Source organism: Antedon mediterranea, chromosome 7 (genome assembly GCF_964355755.1).
Source record: "Antedon mediterranea chromosome 7, ecAntMedi1.1, whole genome shotgun sequence".
NCBI lineage: Eukaryota > Metazoa > Echinodermata > Crinoidea > Comatulida > Antedonidae > Antedon > Antedon mediterranea.
In genome coordinates, this window is record NC_092676.1 from 13,916,852 (window position 1) to 13,935,720 (window position 18,869).

Below are 18,869 nucleotides of genomic sequence, written 5' to 3' on the forward strand. Positions count from 1 at the left end.
ATTTTATTAACACAACAGTGTGTAGAGTACTGTAGGCCTAATTAATAAATAGTAGGCCTAGTTAGTAAATAAAAAATAAAAGAATTGAATTACCAAAAAAACTGTGGTGTCTATTATATACAAACGTATCATAGCCTAGTCATACATGTGAACTGATCTTTGCCTACTGTAGCTATGCCGGCTAGCTAGGTATATTTAAATAATTTTTTTTAATAATTTTTATTTTGTCCAGGAGGCTAGGCATAGGCCTAATTAAAATTAGTTTTTAAAATAATTGTTATTTTGTCCAGGCATATTTGTTGCATTGAGTACCGAATAAAACAAACAAACAAACAAACAAATAATTAGTTAACAAATAATACCGAATTAATGTAGGTCTGGCTAGGCCAAATACTAATTAAAGCTTGCCATCCAGACACTAGGCCTTAGACCGTCACCATGGAGAGAGAGAAAAATACCTCCAGGCCCCAGGCCATCCTTACTCTAGAAGTTAGGCCTCCTACTACTCTACAACTTCTGTACGAACGGAGAGAGGATGTTTTTGTTATTATCCAATTCACTAAATAAAATAGCTTGTTGCATTTCACAGGTAAATTTATAAAAAACATTCGGATCAGGTGCCGTTTTCGGCCACCTCGACTTATATGGACTATACCATTATTATGCTAGGGGTGTGGTGTATTATGTTTTATGTATAGAAGGGTGTCTATTGAATGGGAAGACAATACGATTGTTCTGTTATGTAACCTACAGTACAAACTACAAGGAACAATACAAAACATCAAAAACTAGCAATGCATGTACTTTTTATAAGGCATGTTATTATTAGGTACTGTGTTAGGGAATACCAAGATTTTGTAACAATATTATTTACTATATTAACTAAAGATATTTTAAATAAAAAAAATTTTATAGACAAATTTAATAAAGAACCATCTACTAACTGGAAAACCCATTTAGGAAAAATAATAAAACAAGTTGATCATAACGAGTGGTTTTTAAAGGCCCAAATGCAAAACGAAATTCCATCCAAAACAACGTTAACGGAATATACTATGTATAAAGGAACTCCAAACCTTGAACAATATGTGTTAGATAAAACTAATTTTAAGAGTATCAATTTAAAATTTAAAGCAAAATCAAACTCTTGAGGGTCAAGGATTATGTAAGATGTGTAGTACTAACGAAAACAGTAAACCAGTTTTTATTTAAATGTCCTTCATTAAACTCTGTTCACTTTATGCTAGACAATTTATTCACTGAAAATGAAACATTCCTTGATTTTTATTGTAAAAAATATTTAATGAAAGCATGGGTTACTAGATCTACAATGTTATCAGCATTACCTCTCTCAACTAATTGATTATAGTAAACAGAAATCCAGTAAACAAGCTACAGACATCTCTATGAGGATGTATCTGTAAGTTTTATTTATTTATTAGGCCTATTAGTGTATTTTTGTTGTTCTGTTTTTATTTTTGTAGTTATATATATTGTACAATTTACATATTATGTATTTTCATACAGATCTAATTAATTAATTAGTTTACATTTTGTTTTGATGTTATGTATTAGTATTTAGAACTTTCTGGCTTATGTTATTTGTAATTTTGTCTGTAAATTGGATGCACCATTAACTGATAAATGTGTGACACCGATATAAAGGTGATTCCTATGAATAAATAAATAAATAAAAAGTAGGTATACTTACTTATTATATATAAAAACTAAACTAAACACTACAGTATAATCAAAAGTAAAGCATATTAAATACTAGGCCTATGTTATTCCTATCTGGATTTAAACACTTCAAATTTTAGTACAATCGGATTCGAAATTAGAAAATCTTAAATACTACAATACAATCGGAATTAAAACATCCTAAATACTACAGTACAATCGCTATTAATATATCCTACTAAATACTACATTACAATCGGTTAAATTACCTAAACTCTATAATGTTGTGAAAGATGTAAAAGAATGTTGGCAAATGCATTCTAATCGGCCCAATCATAGCGGTAGATAAATCATATTTTTTTGATCCGAATTTATAAAAAACATTCTTTTCCCTATGAAACCACTTTATCAATTGTCCGTTCCATGCACGATGTACAGAGAAAAATTAAAATACTGGGCCTACCACCTCCTCGCGTGTATACAGCTTCCATCTTGATGCATGGTATTTTTGATCAACAATACCTGGTAGAGTCCATTAATTACGGGGGTTCTTTTTAACTGGGCATTTTTTTAATTACCCAGTTAACCTATGTCTCAACCACTGCATGGTCCAAAAATGTTTTAATTACCTCCCCAAATAGAAAATCGTGTAATCTATAATGATGTGACTCGGGTCATTGACCAATCAGTGATGTATTAAATGCACTGGGTTTAATGTGATTTGAAGAAGCCTGCTATTTTTATTAATGCACATGGCTAACTGTGTTGGCACATGGTTTTCTGTGCTCTTAGTTTAATTTCCTGAATTTCAAAAGTGCTTGTCCCCGGACAAGAGGGTACGTCAAATGTGGTTGTCCGACCGTAAAAAACACTTGTCCCGGGCGTCGGGCAAGTGGGTTCGCTCAGCCCTGGGCCTTTTTAGTACACTTGGTAATATGGTCGTGCCATTTTAGATCGCTAGTGATCACCACACCAAGAAACTCAAAATTGTCTACAATTTCAACTTGAGAGTTATTTATATACAGCGGAAATTTATTTGACTTATTTTTTCTAAAGTCGACAACAATTTCCTTGGTTTTATTAACATTTAATATTAAGTTGTTCTCAGCACACCAACGTATTGTGTTATCGACCTGAGTTCGGTAGAGTCGGTATAGTCTGTGAATGATCGATGGCCTGGAAAGATACTAATTTATTCAATATCATGTTTAATGTTGTTGAAATATAGTGCCCTAAATGTACTTTGTTCTAAAACCCCAATTTAGAAGGCCTTAGGCCTACCTCCCAAACCTTTACTAGGCCTAGGCCCCAGCGCGCGAAGTCGATCCACCACCCACCCATACGGGAGTCTGTTTCATGCGCATCCAAACGATATCATCAACAACTTGCTGCTCATTGTCAAGCCAAAGTAAAATGTGAATCAAATTCATTTTCAACTGCCTGATTCGTGACAAATAAATTATCATCCCATATTACAGTACTAATTTAATTCTGCTAAACTAATTTTAGCAGTATAAATTACAAACGATATACAAAATAACGAATGGAAAATATGGATACGCATCATTGCACACGGCGCTGTATCCCGGACAACGTTGCCAGGCTAATGCCGGTATTGCCAGAAAAAACCTGTTGATTTGGAGATTTTAAATTGTCATTTACTCGATGAATAACCGTTTGTACGGCAATAACTTAATTTTTTTTAAATTCTAAATACGTTTCTGCAAAAGCACAAGCATTTTTTAGAAAATACTCCATATATTTTTAAAAAACTGCAAATCGTCCATTGCAGGGATTAGAATATATTTGCAAAGTGACATCACCCGCAAATTTTTTTGATTTTCAATTGGGGCTTTCCCTAAAAGGGCGACTTTATATTTTGTAACAATATACATATACACCTAATAACATCATTCTAAAATGAAAAAAAATTGAAAATCCTTTTCAGATCCATTTTAAGCATTAGTAGAGTCAAATGTTATACTCAGAATTCAGAATCTTTAAATAATAATGTTCTTGTTTTACCTACCTGTGAGAAGGCAAATGTAACTAGTATTCCCATAAATTATATTATCCTGGACGGTTGTGTTAATATTAAGGGACGGAATATCCCTATTGACGTAGTATATACTTCAACTGAGAAAATTGACCTAATGCCTGGCGAAATGATTGCTTCTGCGTCCAAAGCGAAAAACAGGCCAGAGATTGTAATTCGATAACTGAATGGTATGGTCAAAGAGGGTGGGTACCAGGGAAACACCTTTACTGTTTATCGATTATTTCTGTTGCTTGCTCTATTTATAATTATAAATGGTGTCTACTACGACCTAAATATAAGTAGGCTACGAAAGTTGTTATTTGATCATTTTGTTCCAAAATTAACAAGATGCTGTTGTCATGATACAGTATATTGTGATACAAATGTTAAAGCCCCGCTCACTGTCACCCACGTTGATAAACTATGCTTTTGGTCTCTTGGTACAGTCACGTTAGAGACTGTTTCAGTGATTGATGACCCCCATTAACGGTTTCCTCCTGTGTGTAACGTTCAGATAATACAGTATATATAATAATATAATATGTATATTATACGTATACTGTTCTTTACAATAATATTATTTGCATTAATACCTATTGTTGTAATACCAATTGTTGAAAGTTTTTACATCATTACAGGAAGAATTAATGTACATTTTGTTTACAAATAAATAAATCTATTGAGTAACTTTTCCCCTTTACGTTCCTAACCACCGATTGCTGTCAAGTGTCCATACATCATTACTGACAGGGGACGTAATCAATCATAATTGGTATACATTTCGCATCTTACCAAACTTATTTTCAGTACAGGTTCAATTAATCTCACACACACATTCGGCGGAAGACCGAATATAATAATTAGCCTATATTGTTCTCTATTCCTACATTTTTTAAACTCTAATTTGCTATATTACCCTGTAAGCGATATTTTTGGGGTACCTAATTTATGGACCACCATGAAACATTACAAAATAAACATACATTACTCATCAGTCACATGCATAGATGTCACCCGGGCTTCAATTTTCAGAGGCGTTTGTCATGTTTTCGAGGACCATTCGGGTACACCCACTAGAGGGTGCGCGAAGCGAGCGAACCCTCTAGTATTAAGAATTTTAAATAAATAATGTTTTACCAATTTTTGAACTTTTTCATAAAAAACGTGCGCAAATTGTCTAATTCGACGTGCTCTTATATGACGCGATTTTAAGTCGAAATTTTCAATAAAATGTAATGACAAAAAACAAGAAGATCGACGTTTCGGAACCATCATGAAACCATTTTCTAGATCTAGTGATCGAATTATACAAAAACAACAAACACCAATGGGTGACAGGAGATACTAATTAATTAACATCAAAGAAGGCCTACAATACTAAGTTATTAAGCTCCTCCTTCTTAATTGATAAACAATTTAGCTTTGACTGAATCGGTTTGTTTAGGTTTCAGTTCTTTGAAATGGGGCTGTTACAATGGTTTGGGGATTGTGAAAATTTGTTACCTAGCATTTTTGGTATCCTTGCAACATAATAAGGCCAAAAAAAAAAATTATTGTGTTGGCCACGCCCGACCGACCCTAAAGTGACGAAAATGAAGGTCGGCGTTTTTGGTTTTTTTTTGTGAGCCAAACAGCAATCATAAAACCAAATAGTGAAAATATATTGTCTTATTCACCAAATTGGCGAATATATATTTCACCTCCGCCCGACGTGTAAAAAGAAGTGTGCAACCAACCGTGACTCAATCATGTGATAACCGGAATACGCGATTATCAATTTTGGGGGATCGTTTTAAATAAATAAACGCTTTGATTACACAGTGGCTGAGACACGTTTTTAATAGTTATCAATTTTTAAACACCCTCATAATTAATGGACTCTACCAATGTTGATCTGCAAAGAACAACAGATCGTACATCAAAACTATCAAACTTAGCTAAATTTATTCATCAAATTTTGTATTTGTTTTAGTTACATGTTGTTTTTCGATATATCAATTATTTATTAATACCAAATATTTATGTCTGGAAGTGTTTAGTTTGTTTCTGTATAAGATTGAAAGAATGTTCTTTCATACCCTGAAAAAGGGTCGATAAAGAAATAAAGAATCATTGTCATTGTCATTGTCATTACATCGCACGAGGTTGTTGAGGCGGTGTTCTTTGGTTATACTGTACAGAGTACTACGAATCCGATCCAATTACGAACTTGTTAAATGATTTAAAAGGCATGGAGTCGCTAAGCAAGTAGGCCTATACATTTAATAAAAATTTACCTAAGATTGTCGTAAGCTCTTTTGTTCAAACTTGTTATTTATATAGCGATTAATCCACCCGTTCCGGCATTCACGTTAGGCCTCTAGCCTACTCGATCCACGCGATCGATCGATGTCTCTCCTCTGGTGGGGAATTTCCCCGGTGTAATTACGTATGGATAAAACAATATAAAACTCAATATTTTTCATCTGGAATAATGTTAACTCGCGTAATGTAGCATATAACACAGAAATAGTTTATTTCGATCTTGATTGTTTTTGGCTTTAAAAATGGCAGCTAGAGCCTAGCCTAGCTAGCTGGGCCTAGCCCTATGCCTAGAAAAGTTAAGCATACGTTTATTTAATAAACCTTTTTAAAACTTTTGTTGAAACAATATTTATAGCTAGCGTGAGCCTAGGGTGCTACGAAAAGAGATTTTAAAAGTCTTTTTTTTATCATTTGTGTAAATTGTTGTTTTTTTGCCAGCAACACATTTTTTGGTCTTAAAAAAAAAAAAAAAAAAAAAAAAACTTTTCCTACCGACCTACCCATTTTTGGGATTTACCCAAAACGTGGCCAACACAATAATTTTTTTTTTTTTGGCCTAAAGCGAAATCAAGTGAAATCTCACTTTGGGCATTAAAATCCTACAGAACCCCTATTTTCATACATGAAGAACGTGTCTTTGTACTTACATTTTTTTGGTATCCTAGCCTCTGATAAGACTTGATTAATCGATTGTTGTGATAAAAACACACACCATAAGGATGCTCTTTTGGATTGAATCCAAACGTGATTCTAACCTTAAACAAATGAATAATTAATTTATATTTTACTTTTTATGTACTCTATTCTGTACGCTATACACTTAATATTCAAGAAAGAAAAAAAAATTAATTTTGCAGCAATAATAAAGAATAGTTTTGTATCATCACATTTTCACAGTAGAGAAAGAAGACCAGTATGATATGATTTAAGAAAGAAAGTCAATCATATTAAAATAAATGAATGTAAAGGAAGAAATGAATAGGAATTGTATAAATGGAAAAAAAAAGTGCATGTTTGGGCAAGGAGGCGGCCTGTAGATGCACGATAGTCTTCAATGGTGTTTTGATGATGGCTTCACATGCTTCAAATGATCGAAACCCATCGATCTTATTACAGTTTATTATTATATGGGTACCTGTGTATTGGGGTGTCTAGAAAACTCAGATCTCAGATATATCAAGTTTTCTAGATCTAGATCTATTCAATTCAAGGCTCACTGTGTGGGCCGCAATTGCGTTGTATTGCGAAGAGTAGGCCTAGCCCTACTAGACTAGAGGGGTGCTGGTCAACTCATACTCAAACTAATTCGTATCCATGACAACTCGTACCCAACTTGGCTAACTTGAAACTCAACCAACTCGTACATACCTAATTTTTTACTTGTTATGCCAACTCCATTAGATTCGACTAAGGCCTGGTATAACAAGTGAGAACTATGTAAATTTTGACAGATTTGTAAAAAATGCTAGGCCTAGCCAACTAGCTATGGCTAAGTCTTACTACTCCATGGGACTAGTTAGTAGAAGTTTGCTTAGCTAGGCTATTCTAGACCTAAATTTCAACGGTAACGTGTACTGTATATTCTTTATGATTTAACCCATAGGCCGCTACTACAAGTTACAATATTAGTAAGAAAACGTATAAGTATTAATAATAATGTAGTATTTCAAATAACATACCCTCTGATAAATAATGGAACAATCCAAATAACCAACCAACCAATCATTTGATGATCTGAGTTTTCTTGATCTAGAAAACTCAGATATATTTGAGATCTGAGTTTTCTAGACACCCTCTCTATTGTGGTGGTGTTATGTTAATATTACTGTGTGAATTGTTACTACTGTAAGATAATAAAGATTTATAAAGCGCACATATCCACAAAGTGCTCAAGGCACTTGTGAAAACCACGAAAAATACTAACCTTGAAACTAAAAACAACCAAAAAAACGGAATAAAAGCAGACCAATCGAAAGGTGCACAGACCTGCCAGCACATTACTCCTAAACATTTTTTTACTGTTATTTGTCAACATTACAAATGGAGGCCTATTCTTGAAAAACCTGAGCTATTTGTACTAAATAAAAATGTGTCTAGTTTTTTTAGTTATGAGTTGAGTCTGGCCTAGTAAATATTTTATCCTAACTAGACCATGGTCTAGCATATTATTTCAACTTTTTACAGCCCTGTCATGATGTTGATGGTCAAGATAATGGTGGTGGTGGTCATGATGTTGATGATAGTCATGGTGATGGTGGTCATGATGTTGATGATAGTCATGATGATGGTGGTCATGATGATGATAATGGTCATGGTAATAATGGTAGTCATGACGATGATTACATACCCTTTGATTTTCTTCCCAAGGCCTATAGACATCTTTTTCTGTTTCTTTTAGACTTTTTGCAATCAACACCGTTCTAACCTTTTTTGTTTTTAAATAAATTTTAATCTTTGGGTTCAGGTATAATACTGAACAATAAGCCTAGAAAATATAAAAAAAATCAGTTAGGGATATGCACTGAAATGCAGCTTCCTAAAACCAAGATAGGAAAATTGATTACTGTAAAACCTAAACAAAAAAACCTTTTAGAAAAGTTTTTAGAACTCTTGGGTGGGCTTCTTTTCAAGATGGGTTTCTTTTTGAGATGAGTTTTTTTTTTTATTACTTTTGCAAACTAAAGAGGGGGCTTCTTTCCAACAAAATATATTATACACTGTAAACCTTATGCTAAAAGTGATAAAATATGTAAAAGTGATAAAAGTCATTCCAACTGAGATTCAAAGTTTGTATGTATCAGCGGTTTTAAAAGTATTACTATTTTTTAAGAAATAACAATTTATGACCATATTCTCAATTTTTATAGTATGAATTGCAATAAATAATAATACTAATACCCGTAATGAGAAATCACATCGAGGAGCATCATCTGATGTTTGCTGTCCTCTAGAGCGTTTTGGTACACATTTGCTCTCCGCAATAAGAATATCATATGGATCTGTTGTGGTATCTAACTCATATCTCAACACTCTGTAAGCGAAATATAATATTTTCTATTACATACTGTAGTATTGTCATTTTGTTTTGGCTGCCAAAAGAGTGAAGTTTAAAGACTACAGATTTGTCCTGTGCATTAGGCATGTAATGCTGTTAATATGCATTTATTTGTTTTCTTTGTAAATGATGTGTTAGACTTTAATACAAAATTTTCAGATTTGAACTTCAATGACTTTGAAACTTCAAGTTAATTAGGCGTGTTAATCCAATGCTTTAATCCATTTTTTAAAAAACAGGTAAAAAATTGCAGGGATATAGTTAATTATGCATTACGCGTCATTTGGAATTAGCCCTAACTAACAGAAAAGTGATATCTAATGGTGATAAATAACACGCTTTAATGCAGGTTCAGCTTTCTGTAAACGATTTGACTGATTGCGTTGGGAAATCAACTGTGCCCTCCATCTATAACTGTCTATCATCTATAAATCTGCGTCTAAAGTTGGAACAGGACCTTTTTTAATGCTTTATTTTACACTCGGCTCCACCTCGTTAAAAACAGAACAGTCAATAGTGATAAGTAAGGCTCTCATGAAATATTCTTACCTTCCAACTCATAAACATTAATTATTAATTTTGTATAATAAATTATAGTTCAGTCAACAAGCAATAAAATAGGTGATTTCTGAACCCACTTTTTGGAATTTTATCATGCACCATCATTTCTCAGAAAGATAAAGCTTGGTTTTAAGTTGGGCTACACTTAAACAGACAGGTTTTGTTGAGCATATAATGTATAAGTGCAACATATAGAAAAAATAATACTAACCCTTTATTATTCATGTCTACAACTTTTTCTTGCGATAAATTATAAATTATTATTCTGGTTCCCCCTGTTGAAGTAATTTTTTTTAATTGATTTTGTATGGCCTCATCACTTTTAAAAATTGAATACTCCTTAATATGAGTCAATGACAACTTGTGATCTGATTTCTGTAAATTTACTAAGGACAAGACTTTTATGAATTGACATGTTGCAACAATGGTTCAGAACAAACAAACACAAGAGCCCTCCTCTACAACATTTATAAAATTCAATTTTCTTCTTGAGAATTTTTGTGACCCTAAATTAAATTGTTACAATGACAAGTGGATCGATGCTTTCCATTTTTCTTTTGGTAACTGAATATCAGCTGAAATGTTTAGAGCAAGAGTGTATTTCTGGGCAACTAGATGTTAATATTCTCAAAATGGTATGGCTCTCACACCACCAACTGATCTCCTCTGAGCTCCTATCAATTCATTCAACATTAAAGAGATTAGAGATTTTGGTTAGCTATATTAATTCTCTTGACTCGAAGACAGAGAAAAACAATTATTAAGTCGCATGGAAGCAAAGGTGACTCATAGGGAACATTGAAAAAGACTACTATACAATGTAGGACCTTGGTTTGTGTACATCACTTGTAATGTATGCTTTTTTAGATATATACAATTATACCATTAATTAACCCTTTCACTGCGGAGCATTATTCTCACCTCTGTGCGTAATATATATTTAAGAAAAACATATGTTTTAATAAATTGCAAAAAAATACTAATTGAGATAATTGTGTAATTATTTTTGTGGTGTGTGATGGGCAAAGGGTTAGTCTACAGTTAGGTATAAAAAAAAAGTAATTTGCATATTGATGACGTCATTACAGGTATTTTGGATTTCGTTTTTTTTTATCTAATCAATGATAAAAACTCTATTTTCTATAAGAAATTCTTATGGAATACGTTTTTCCAACTGGATATTGATGAAGATACGTATACCAAATAAAATTTTTTTTATTGTTTTATAAAAATTATGCACAAATCAAAGTTTTGGGGCAAAATCGTGAAAATAATGACAGTTTCCAAAAATTCACTATAGTACAAAAACTAAAAGTATTGTTTCAGAATTTCTTTTTTTTGCGTGTTGTGATAAACACGATGTTGCCCTATTGGGGCTGGTAAATTTGTGTTACTTTCAAAAAGACGCTACTCAAAACAACTTTCCAAGATAGAAATACTATTCTATATACTATACTATAATTAATTAATTAATTAACTATAGAGGGCGCATTATTTTCAAGACGATAATACAACTATAGAGTTTTTTTGCTGGAAAATTTTTTTGACTTGCAAAAATATTCAAGTTCATTGAAAGAATATAGAGGGTGCTATATATTATAGGCAAATACGATTAAATAATTGTCTTGCCCATACCCGGTATTACCGTGTATACGTATTTCAACAACGTTTGTTTATACCCGGTAGTACCGGGTATACACAGTGAAAGGGTTAAACAAAGAAATACTTTTTATTTTATTTAATGCAACTTAAAAAGGATACTCCATCATTAAATTCAACAATTGGAACTTGGATATCCTCTGCATTAATTTTCTTTAAATAAGTTTGAGATAGAAACCCTACAACATTTTTGTTTTCCTTTTTACTGAAAACTATAGCATCTTTGCCAAGCCTCATTGATCCTGATTTGAATCCATTTCCATATGTACCAATAGGGTGCTTTCCATTGATTTCCTCTTTGTCTGAAAAACCAAAGCTAAAAAAAGGTACCGATTGTTATTGACATTTAGAGCATATAACTATGTAATTGATAACAAACTTTACTGATAATTCTCCTTGATGATGGCCGAGGTTATATGTATTTTAATGCAGTAAAGTCAGCCACTATGTGCTACAGAAAGAATTCCTATCGCCAAAATTGGGGGCCATCTTCCACGCCACTATTATCTAGGCTTACGCTAGCATGAAATTTCTAAAATGGAAAATAAACCATTTAATGCATTGTATTGTGTCCATTTAAAGCTAGCTTGGCCTGGTGTAAAGTACATATTCCATGTAGTAACACAATAAAGAACTTTGTGTGTGACGTTTGTGGAGAGACGGAGAGTCCATTTTTTTTTAAGTGCCTCTATCACTGTTTTAGTCAAAATGGTTATTTACAGTTACAACCCTAAATTGACAATCATGTATTCTGTAATCTTTTAACTTGGGTATGACTAGTCAAAAATGACATATTTTGGCATTTTTGATGCAAGCAAATAATTGATTAAATATGAGTCAATCACTTCTATTTTCTGGAAAATTGCAAGATAATTCAATAGGGATCATACTTGGTAGCCTAGAATCCATGTTCTGGAGAAACTAAATTAATAATCATGCCCTTTAGGTGTGGGTACAACCCCTACTTCATCTGGTACAAACTCAGGAGGCAATCACAAAATTGCCATCCAACTTTTCTAGACCAGCATTTTCCGTAGAATACGAATCTGGAAGGTAATCGAACAAGCACAATTTGGTCTTTTATTACATTATTATGCAATATTGTATCTATTCAATCACCTTATGAAAAAAAATCCTTAAAATGTCAATATTGACCAATATATAAAATCAAATAACTATAAATTTAACATAAACATTGATGTTTTCTCATCCTGTTATCAATCATGTTCAATGAAAAGAGCACATTCAGAATTCCAATTCCAATACCTAGTTATGTACTAGCCAGTCTGTGCACCTTAACTGGTAGGTAGTAGACAAAATGCAATACTGTATAATGTGGTTTTTGTCTTGATTTGGTAGAATTTTAAAGTTTACGGATTAGCTTCTGTTGGTTTTCCGCAGGCGCCTTGAGCACTTTGGTGGATAAATTTTACTATTATTGGTTATCATTTTTGTCATCCCCATCGCAATCAGAACATAGTAGTTCAACTAGTACTGTACATCCATAATATGTACATGTACCAAACCAGTGAATAGATCAATCTAGAATCCATCCATGATTTTCTGGACTATCCAAACACTAGCCTGTGCACCAAAAGGGCATATTCTTGCATTGCTATCATTAAAATGATTATAAAAGAGATGATTAACTCTAGACTTTTGTTGTTTCATAACTTCCAAACATTTTTGGTAGTTGCCTAGTTCTGAAAAAAAGTTTTGATTATCTCTATACGTGACCACCAGGATTTATTCCAGATTCCTCTTTCGAAAAAAGGAATAGACATAATCATTTACAGTGAACACAATCATTCCAAGCATTGCTTTTATCTGTATAGTTGACAATGACTTGGTTATATTTAGTCTCCAACCCAATAATGATTTATTTTTGATGTCCCATTCATTTTATCCTTTATTTTTGTTTTCTAATACTATGTAATGTTTTAATATGAATAACCTTGAATTGAAATGAAAATATTTAGGTGTTTACGTTCGTTAGATAGACGCATAAAGAAGAAGAGTTTATTCTCATGACATCATACTGTTAACTTTGAACAGTATATATTCAACCTTGGGAATGATGGTTTTCTTTCTCTTCAGAAAACAACATTTGTACTACAGTATGCACAGGAAAATGTTTTTATGAAGATAATAAGTTTCAAGTTTTACAGGAAAACTATCTGTGGCTAGCAATCATATTGAGGCTCATACTAATGATGCCCTTAATAAAAAGTGTGGTCTGTCTGTGTAGTGAGTTCCAGTTTTTATTAGCCAATCCTCTATTCCTCTCTTGAAACATTTTCCGTCATTTCGACATTATGCTTTTTCTATATTTTTAAAATTTTATTTTATTTGGTTTATCCAGTTTCTTTTGGTCTTCCTGATGGTCTTTTTCCTTTTTTTTAGTTTCCTTCATTGACAATGAAAGTAAAACTCTAAAGATCTGAGTCAATGTGTCATAAATTAGGGAAACAGAGAAAGAAATCCTGGTGGTCCCTTATGAAAGTAATAAAAACATTCGAAACTGGCTAGAATGGCTACAGTCCTAGAAATTGTGATTTGAAATGAAATGGTGAAGTTAACCTAATTTTGCATTGTCGAAATTAAAGGTGGTGGTGGTGGGGATGGGCTTGGCCACTTTGATCTGCCTATCCTGTGAACGAACTGCTATTCTCGGTTTCTGATAAATAGTAGTTTTTTGCCCAAAACCGAATATTTTAGCATTAAGTCAGCATAATCATTTTAACAGTCATCTATATATAAATTATGGTTAATTCTGACATAGGCGAGCACAATGGAAAAACTTCGGTACTAATCTCCGCCTTGGATACCTACCTTATCTATCTCAGATGTACCGCGAAACGTATATTTGATAACATTAGTTTTCAGTACTACGCTATTGTTCCATATTTCTATCTTAGGAAGATATTATAAAGGGTTTTATAAGAAATTTTCTGATTTCAATCGGTAGATTTTAACTCTAATTTCCGGGTTCACGGTAAGGTGTGTCAATCACCTTGCAAGTTCCCTGCATGGTTGGTTTCAACCAGGGAGTTGTAAAACAACTCCCTGTTTCAACTAAGTTGGCCGTTGGTGCTTGGTGGCGATAGCCATTTTGGTTTTTGTTTATTTTCGGACCGCGCGTGTGAAGGTATAGTAGTACATAAATTAAATATATTCATAAAACGTAGGAGTAAATTGTGGGAAATAATTATATAAAATGACATCGAGAGAATTGATGTCATTGATGTCTTTAGTTTGAAATCAAATAAAACCCTGATAGCTGAGTTGTTGATTAAAGCTGCCAGGACTTTATGTATACTGTGCCCTATCTGTGTCCCGTCAGGACCCTGGGATACTTCTGCCCATGTTGCAAGCCATCTAAAACGTCTTCCTTCTTAGGCCAAAACAGCTCACTGTGTCGTGGAATAATGTATTAATTATACCAATTAGGATGGTATTTATTTGAATAAACGCCCGGAACACCTCCCCAATAAAACATCAATTAAAATAATTATCGCCACTCCCCCCACCCCTCCATCCAAATACCATCTAATAAACGCCCATCCACATTTATACACACAATATTGTATTATATTTATAACACAATTATACTATTTTTAGTAGATTTCATCGGACTGTTAATCTACAATTTACCAAGCATTTGTTATTCTTTTTTACCACTTTTCATCTACAATAAACACTATACGCAAATTAATTATCTAAGACACTGTGAAACAGGTTAGTGAGTATGTTTAGTTTTACAAATATCAAAAGCATTTAAATAATGGTAACCGACCGAAATCGTCCAGGCCAGAATGTCCTTCTAAAACTTTTTACTCGAGGCATTATCATTCTGAGAACCATCGTCTACACTTCCTAGAGGGGGAGCGAGCGAAGCGAGCTCACCCTCTAGTATTATTAATTTTATTATTTATTTTACACTACAGTATTATAATACATTTAAAATGTAGAAAAAAATATAAGAAATACCATAACTTTACTGATCAAGTAATGTGACTGCATTTATCTCTTAGTTTGGAAAACTTTGCATTAACTAATATCACTTGTTAACATGTTGACATTTGTACTGTATGTCAACTGGTGTAATGATGATTGTGCTCTTTTGATTGCATATGATTGATTGATGTCTTTACAGAATGATAAAACATCACATTTTGTTTGAAATGTTAGTTTTTATTTGGTTTTATAGGCAAATTTTGTGATTGGTCAATATTGACATTTGACCTTTAATTGCAAAGAATTTTTTTTTACAAGGTGACTGAATAAATACCTATAACCATACAAATGTATTAAAAAGACCAATAAATTGGTTATAATACATTATATAATACATTGTTATAATTGGTCAATTTTTAACTCTGACTCCTTATATCTAAAAAACGCTTTCTATCCTGATCGATTAAATCCAGATTCGCAATCTACTGAAAATTCTGGTCTAGAAAAGTTGGATGGCAATTTCATTTCATTTCATTTCATTTCTTTATTCGACAACAAGCGGTCCAGGGGTTGCGACAGCAACAGAGCGCCATAACACATTTGTGTCCGCAACCCCTGTAACATACAACTTAATAAAAGTTAAAAATGAATATAAAATATAAAGAATATATAAAAAATTTAATAAATTTGTATTACTGTGTTACACAATTTAAAATACACCTATACAATTAAAATAAATTTGTCCCCTTTCGAGTGGTGATTCCCCACTCCTGCCACCAGACTAATATTAATACTCGTAATGTTACCACAAAGTTATTACAAAGTATAAATACTGTACCTTAACATTTTGTGCATTTGTTTTAAGTTTAATCCATAACCATCATCAGTGAATGTTAAACAAGGCATTCCATCTATTTTCTGAGTATTAATGAATATTGATGTAGCATTTACATCAGGATCATATGCATTGTCTATAACAATAAATAGAAAACTAAATTAATACCTGCAATGTAAACTGCATGTTATGAAAGCATAAATGTAGGTCTGAAAAACCTAAATCTACTTAAACATAATTCTTCAATTAATAAGTACAAGTTAACATTTAACTTAAAAACGAATAGTTCTACTAATTGGTAATAATATTTTTTACATAAAGATCTTTGGTACATAAGCGGGATCATAGTGTATATTTGTAAATACAGTACACTATTGAGACCACGAATACTTGCCAATTAATTCTGCAAATGCTCCAAAGGGCCATGCATGGCTAGTGGAATTTGAATGTAAATAACTTGGTGCTGTCTGAAATTAATTTTTCAAATAAGGTTATCTTTCATAGTAATTTAATATACAGTAAGAAACAAAATCTGACGATGCTGATGATGGGGGAGACAGGAATTAAACAGTTTAGCTCCTAGAAAGAAGTTGACCACCTCAAGGATTGACCACCTCAGGTAGTATAGGTTAAATTCAAAGTTTTGTTTATCACAATCGGAACTGGCAATGCAAGCATGGTGTTGTGGACATGATAGGAATGTTGCACGTCAGAACAACACAAACAAAACTACAGGATTTCCACAAAAAAAAACACACAATTATGTAAAAATAAATAATACTCACTCGGCTTAAAGGAATTTCTGGTGGTCTTTTATGAGACTGGACTTGATTAGCAGACATAGCCATGTCTTACTACTGTAGAGCAAAGTAGTCTAGTAGGCATATGATGAAAATAATTGAATGAACAGTACACTAATGGTGAAAACATTTCTTCTTGTTTCGATAGTATATTGATATGTCGTTCCTTTATAGTAAACCAATAATATACATTTACGTTTGCAAGACGGTTTCGTCTAGCTGTCAGCTCAAGATTTCTTCAGTTGCTATGCGTTATGACACCGATTGGCCTCCTTTCCAGCCACTGAATGTTTTTGGTGTGTAGCCTAGGGGACCAGTCGTCGGGAGTTGATCATAAATATGTGATAGTTGCTGCACGCCTTCGTCTCTATTCATCTTTTTACCTTGTTTCCTTTGCTAATAGATTCTTTAATTCTATGTTTGAGCCAAACTTGTTCTTTGTGTACTGTACGTCTATATTATTCCATTTAGGTATGTGATTATGCATGGTCATATGGTCTGTGATCGCTGATTTATGTAACATCGAGGACGAAACTTTCCGCGTTGCGCGTGTCTGTATGTTTTGTGTGTTGTCATCAACATCTTTCTTGTGTTCTTTTATTCTGGTTTTAAGCACCCTACCCGTTTCTCCAATATAAACCATTTCACAATTGGTACAACCTACTTTGTAAACAACATCGCAGGAATCCTCTTTGCATGCTTTATCTTTCAGTCGGACAATTAATTTTTTAATTTTATTAGATGGTTTAAAGTATGTTCGTATGTTATATTTTTAAAATTTTCTCTTGATTTTCTCTGAAAGGCTTTGAACATATGGTATCCATTGGAGAAACGGGTAGGGCGCTTAAAACCAGAATAAAAGAACACAAGAAAGATGTTGATGACAACACACAAAACATACAGACGTGCATCGCGGAAAGTTTCGTCCTCGATGTTACATAAATCAGCGATCACGGACCAAATGACCATGCATAATCACATACCTAATTGGAATAATATAGACGTACAGTACACAAAGAACAAGTTTGGCTTAAACGTAAAATTAAAGAATCCATTAGCAACAAGATAAAAAGATGAATAGAGATGAAGGCACGCACCAACTATCACATATTTATGATCAACTCCTGACGACTAGTCCCTTAGGCTACACACCAAAAACATCCAGTGGCTGGAAAGGAGGCCAATCGTCGTCATAACGCATAGCAACTGAAGAAGTCAAGCTGACAGCTAGGAAACTGTCTTGCACACGCAAGTTTATTTACTGGTTTACTATCAAGGAACTACATATCAATCAGTACACATGATTGTCAATACCATTTATTTGGGTTGAAATTATAGAAATTATTTCAAACATCATGCATATGTCATCATCATTTTTAGGAATTAAATAAAACACTTAAAATTGACTGGCAGTCAAAAAATCAGGAATTTGGTTCAAATTGTTTAGAAACTAACATTTACTCCAATAATGGCATGTTTTGTATACAAATACTGTAGGCTCTGTTAGTACAGTACATTGACCTATGTCCTATATCAAAACAATTCACATCAAAGTTGTGTTGTGTTTTGCGTAGAAAGAAGGCTGCATTGAGAGCACCCTCACTACAGTAGTCTAGGTTTCAGACATTCATTCGGCTTAATATTTTTAAAAGGATAAAATAACATAACGATGTCACATTGATATGAGGTGGCAATCCAAAAATCTACAATTCAACAATCTGGTCGGCCTAAATAAAGGTGGGTTTTACTCCAACCGGCAAAGAAAAAATATTCTGAGAAAATCATATTATTATTACAGATACAAAATTTGTACAGTTCAAATTCCCAGTAGCCTGCTGGAGATTTGGACATAAATACGCCTACTTGATACCATTACATGTCTAACTTGTATAATTATTGTCAAAATCTAAAATCAATTTTTTTCAAAAAAACACCACAAACACCTATGCTTACACCATGGAGGTAAAACTACCTCCAGGC

At 33.0% G+C, this 18,869-nt stretch overlaps 1 protein-coding gene across 5 annotated transcripts in view; it reads right to left on the reverse strand.

The window, feature by feature from the left end:
* The window catches only part of LOC140054971 (MORC family CW-type zinc finger protein 3-like), a 78,540-nt gene that overhangs the window by 46,682 nt on the left and 12,989 nt on the right, over positions 1 to 18,869 (reverse strand). For 4 of the 5 annotated variants that reach the window (XM_072100113.1, XM_072100115.1, XM_072100114.1 and 1 more), the window contains exons 2-9: positions 16,875 to 16,963; positions 16,484 to 16,556; positions 16,093 to 16,225; positions 11,400 to 11,613; positions 9,850 to 10,013; positions 8,921 to 9,053; positions 8,370 to 8,507; positions 6,670 to 6,777 (exon numbers count right to left, since the gene is read on the reverse strand). In XM_072100113.1, the coding sequence (XP_071956214.1) occupies positions 6,670 to 6,777; positions 8,370 to 8,507; positions 8,921 to 9,053; positions 9,850 to 10,013; positions 11,400 to 11,613; positions 16,093 to 16,225; positions 16,484 to 16,556; positions 16,875 to 16,937 (1,026 nt within the window). In that variant the 5' untranslated portion in view covers positions 16,938 to 16,963. Of the gene's footprint in view, positions 1 to 6,669; positions 6,778 to 8,369; positions 8,508 to 8,920; positions 9,054 to 9,849; positions 10,014 to 11,399; positions 11,614 to 16,092; positions 16,226 to 16,483; positions 16,557 to 16,874; positions 16,964 to 18,869 lie in introns of those variants that run through there. The other variant, XM_072100117.1, reaches the window with a different exon arrangement.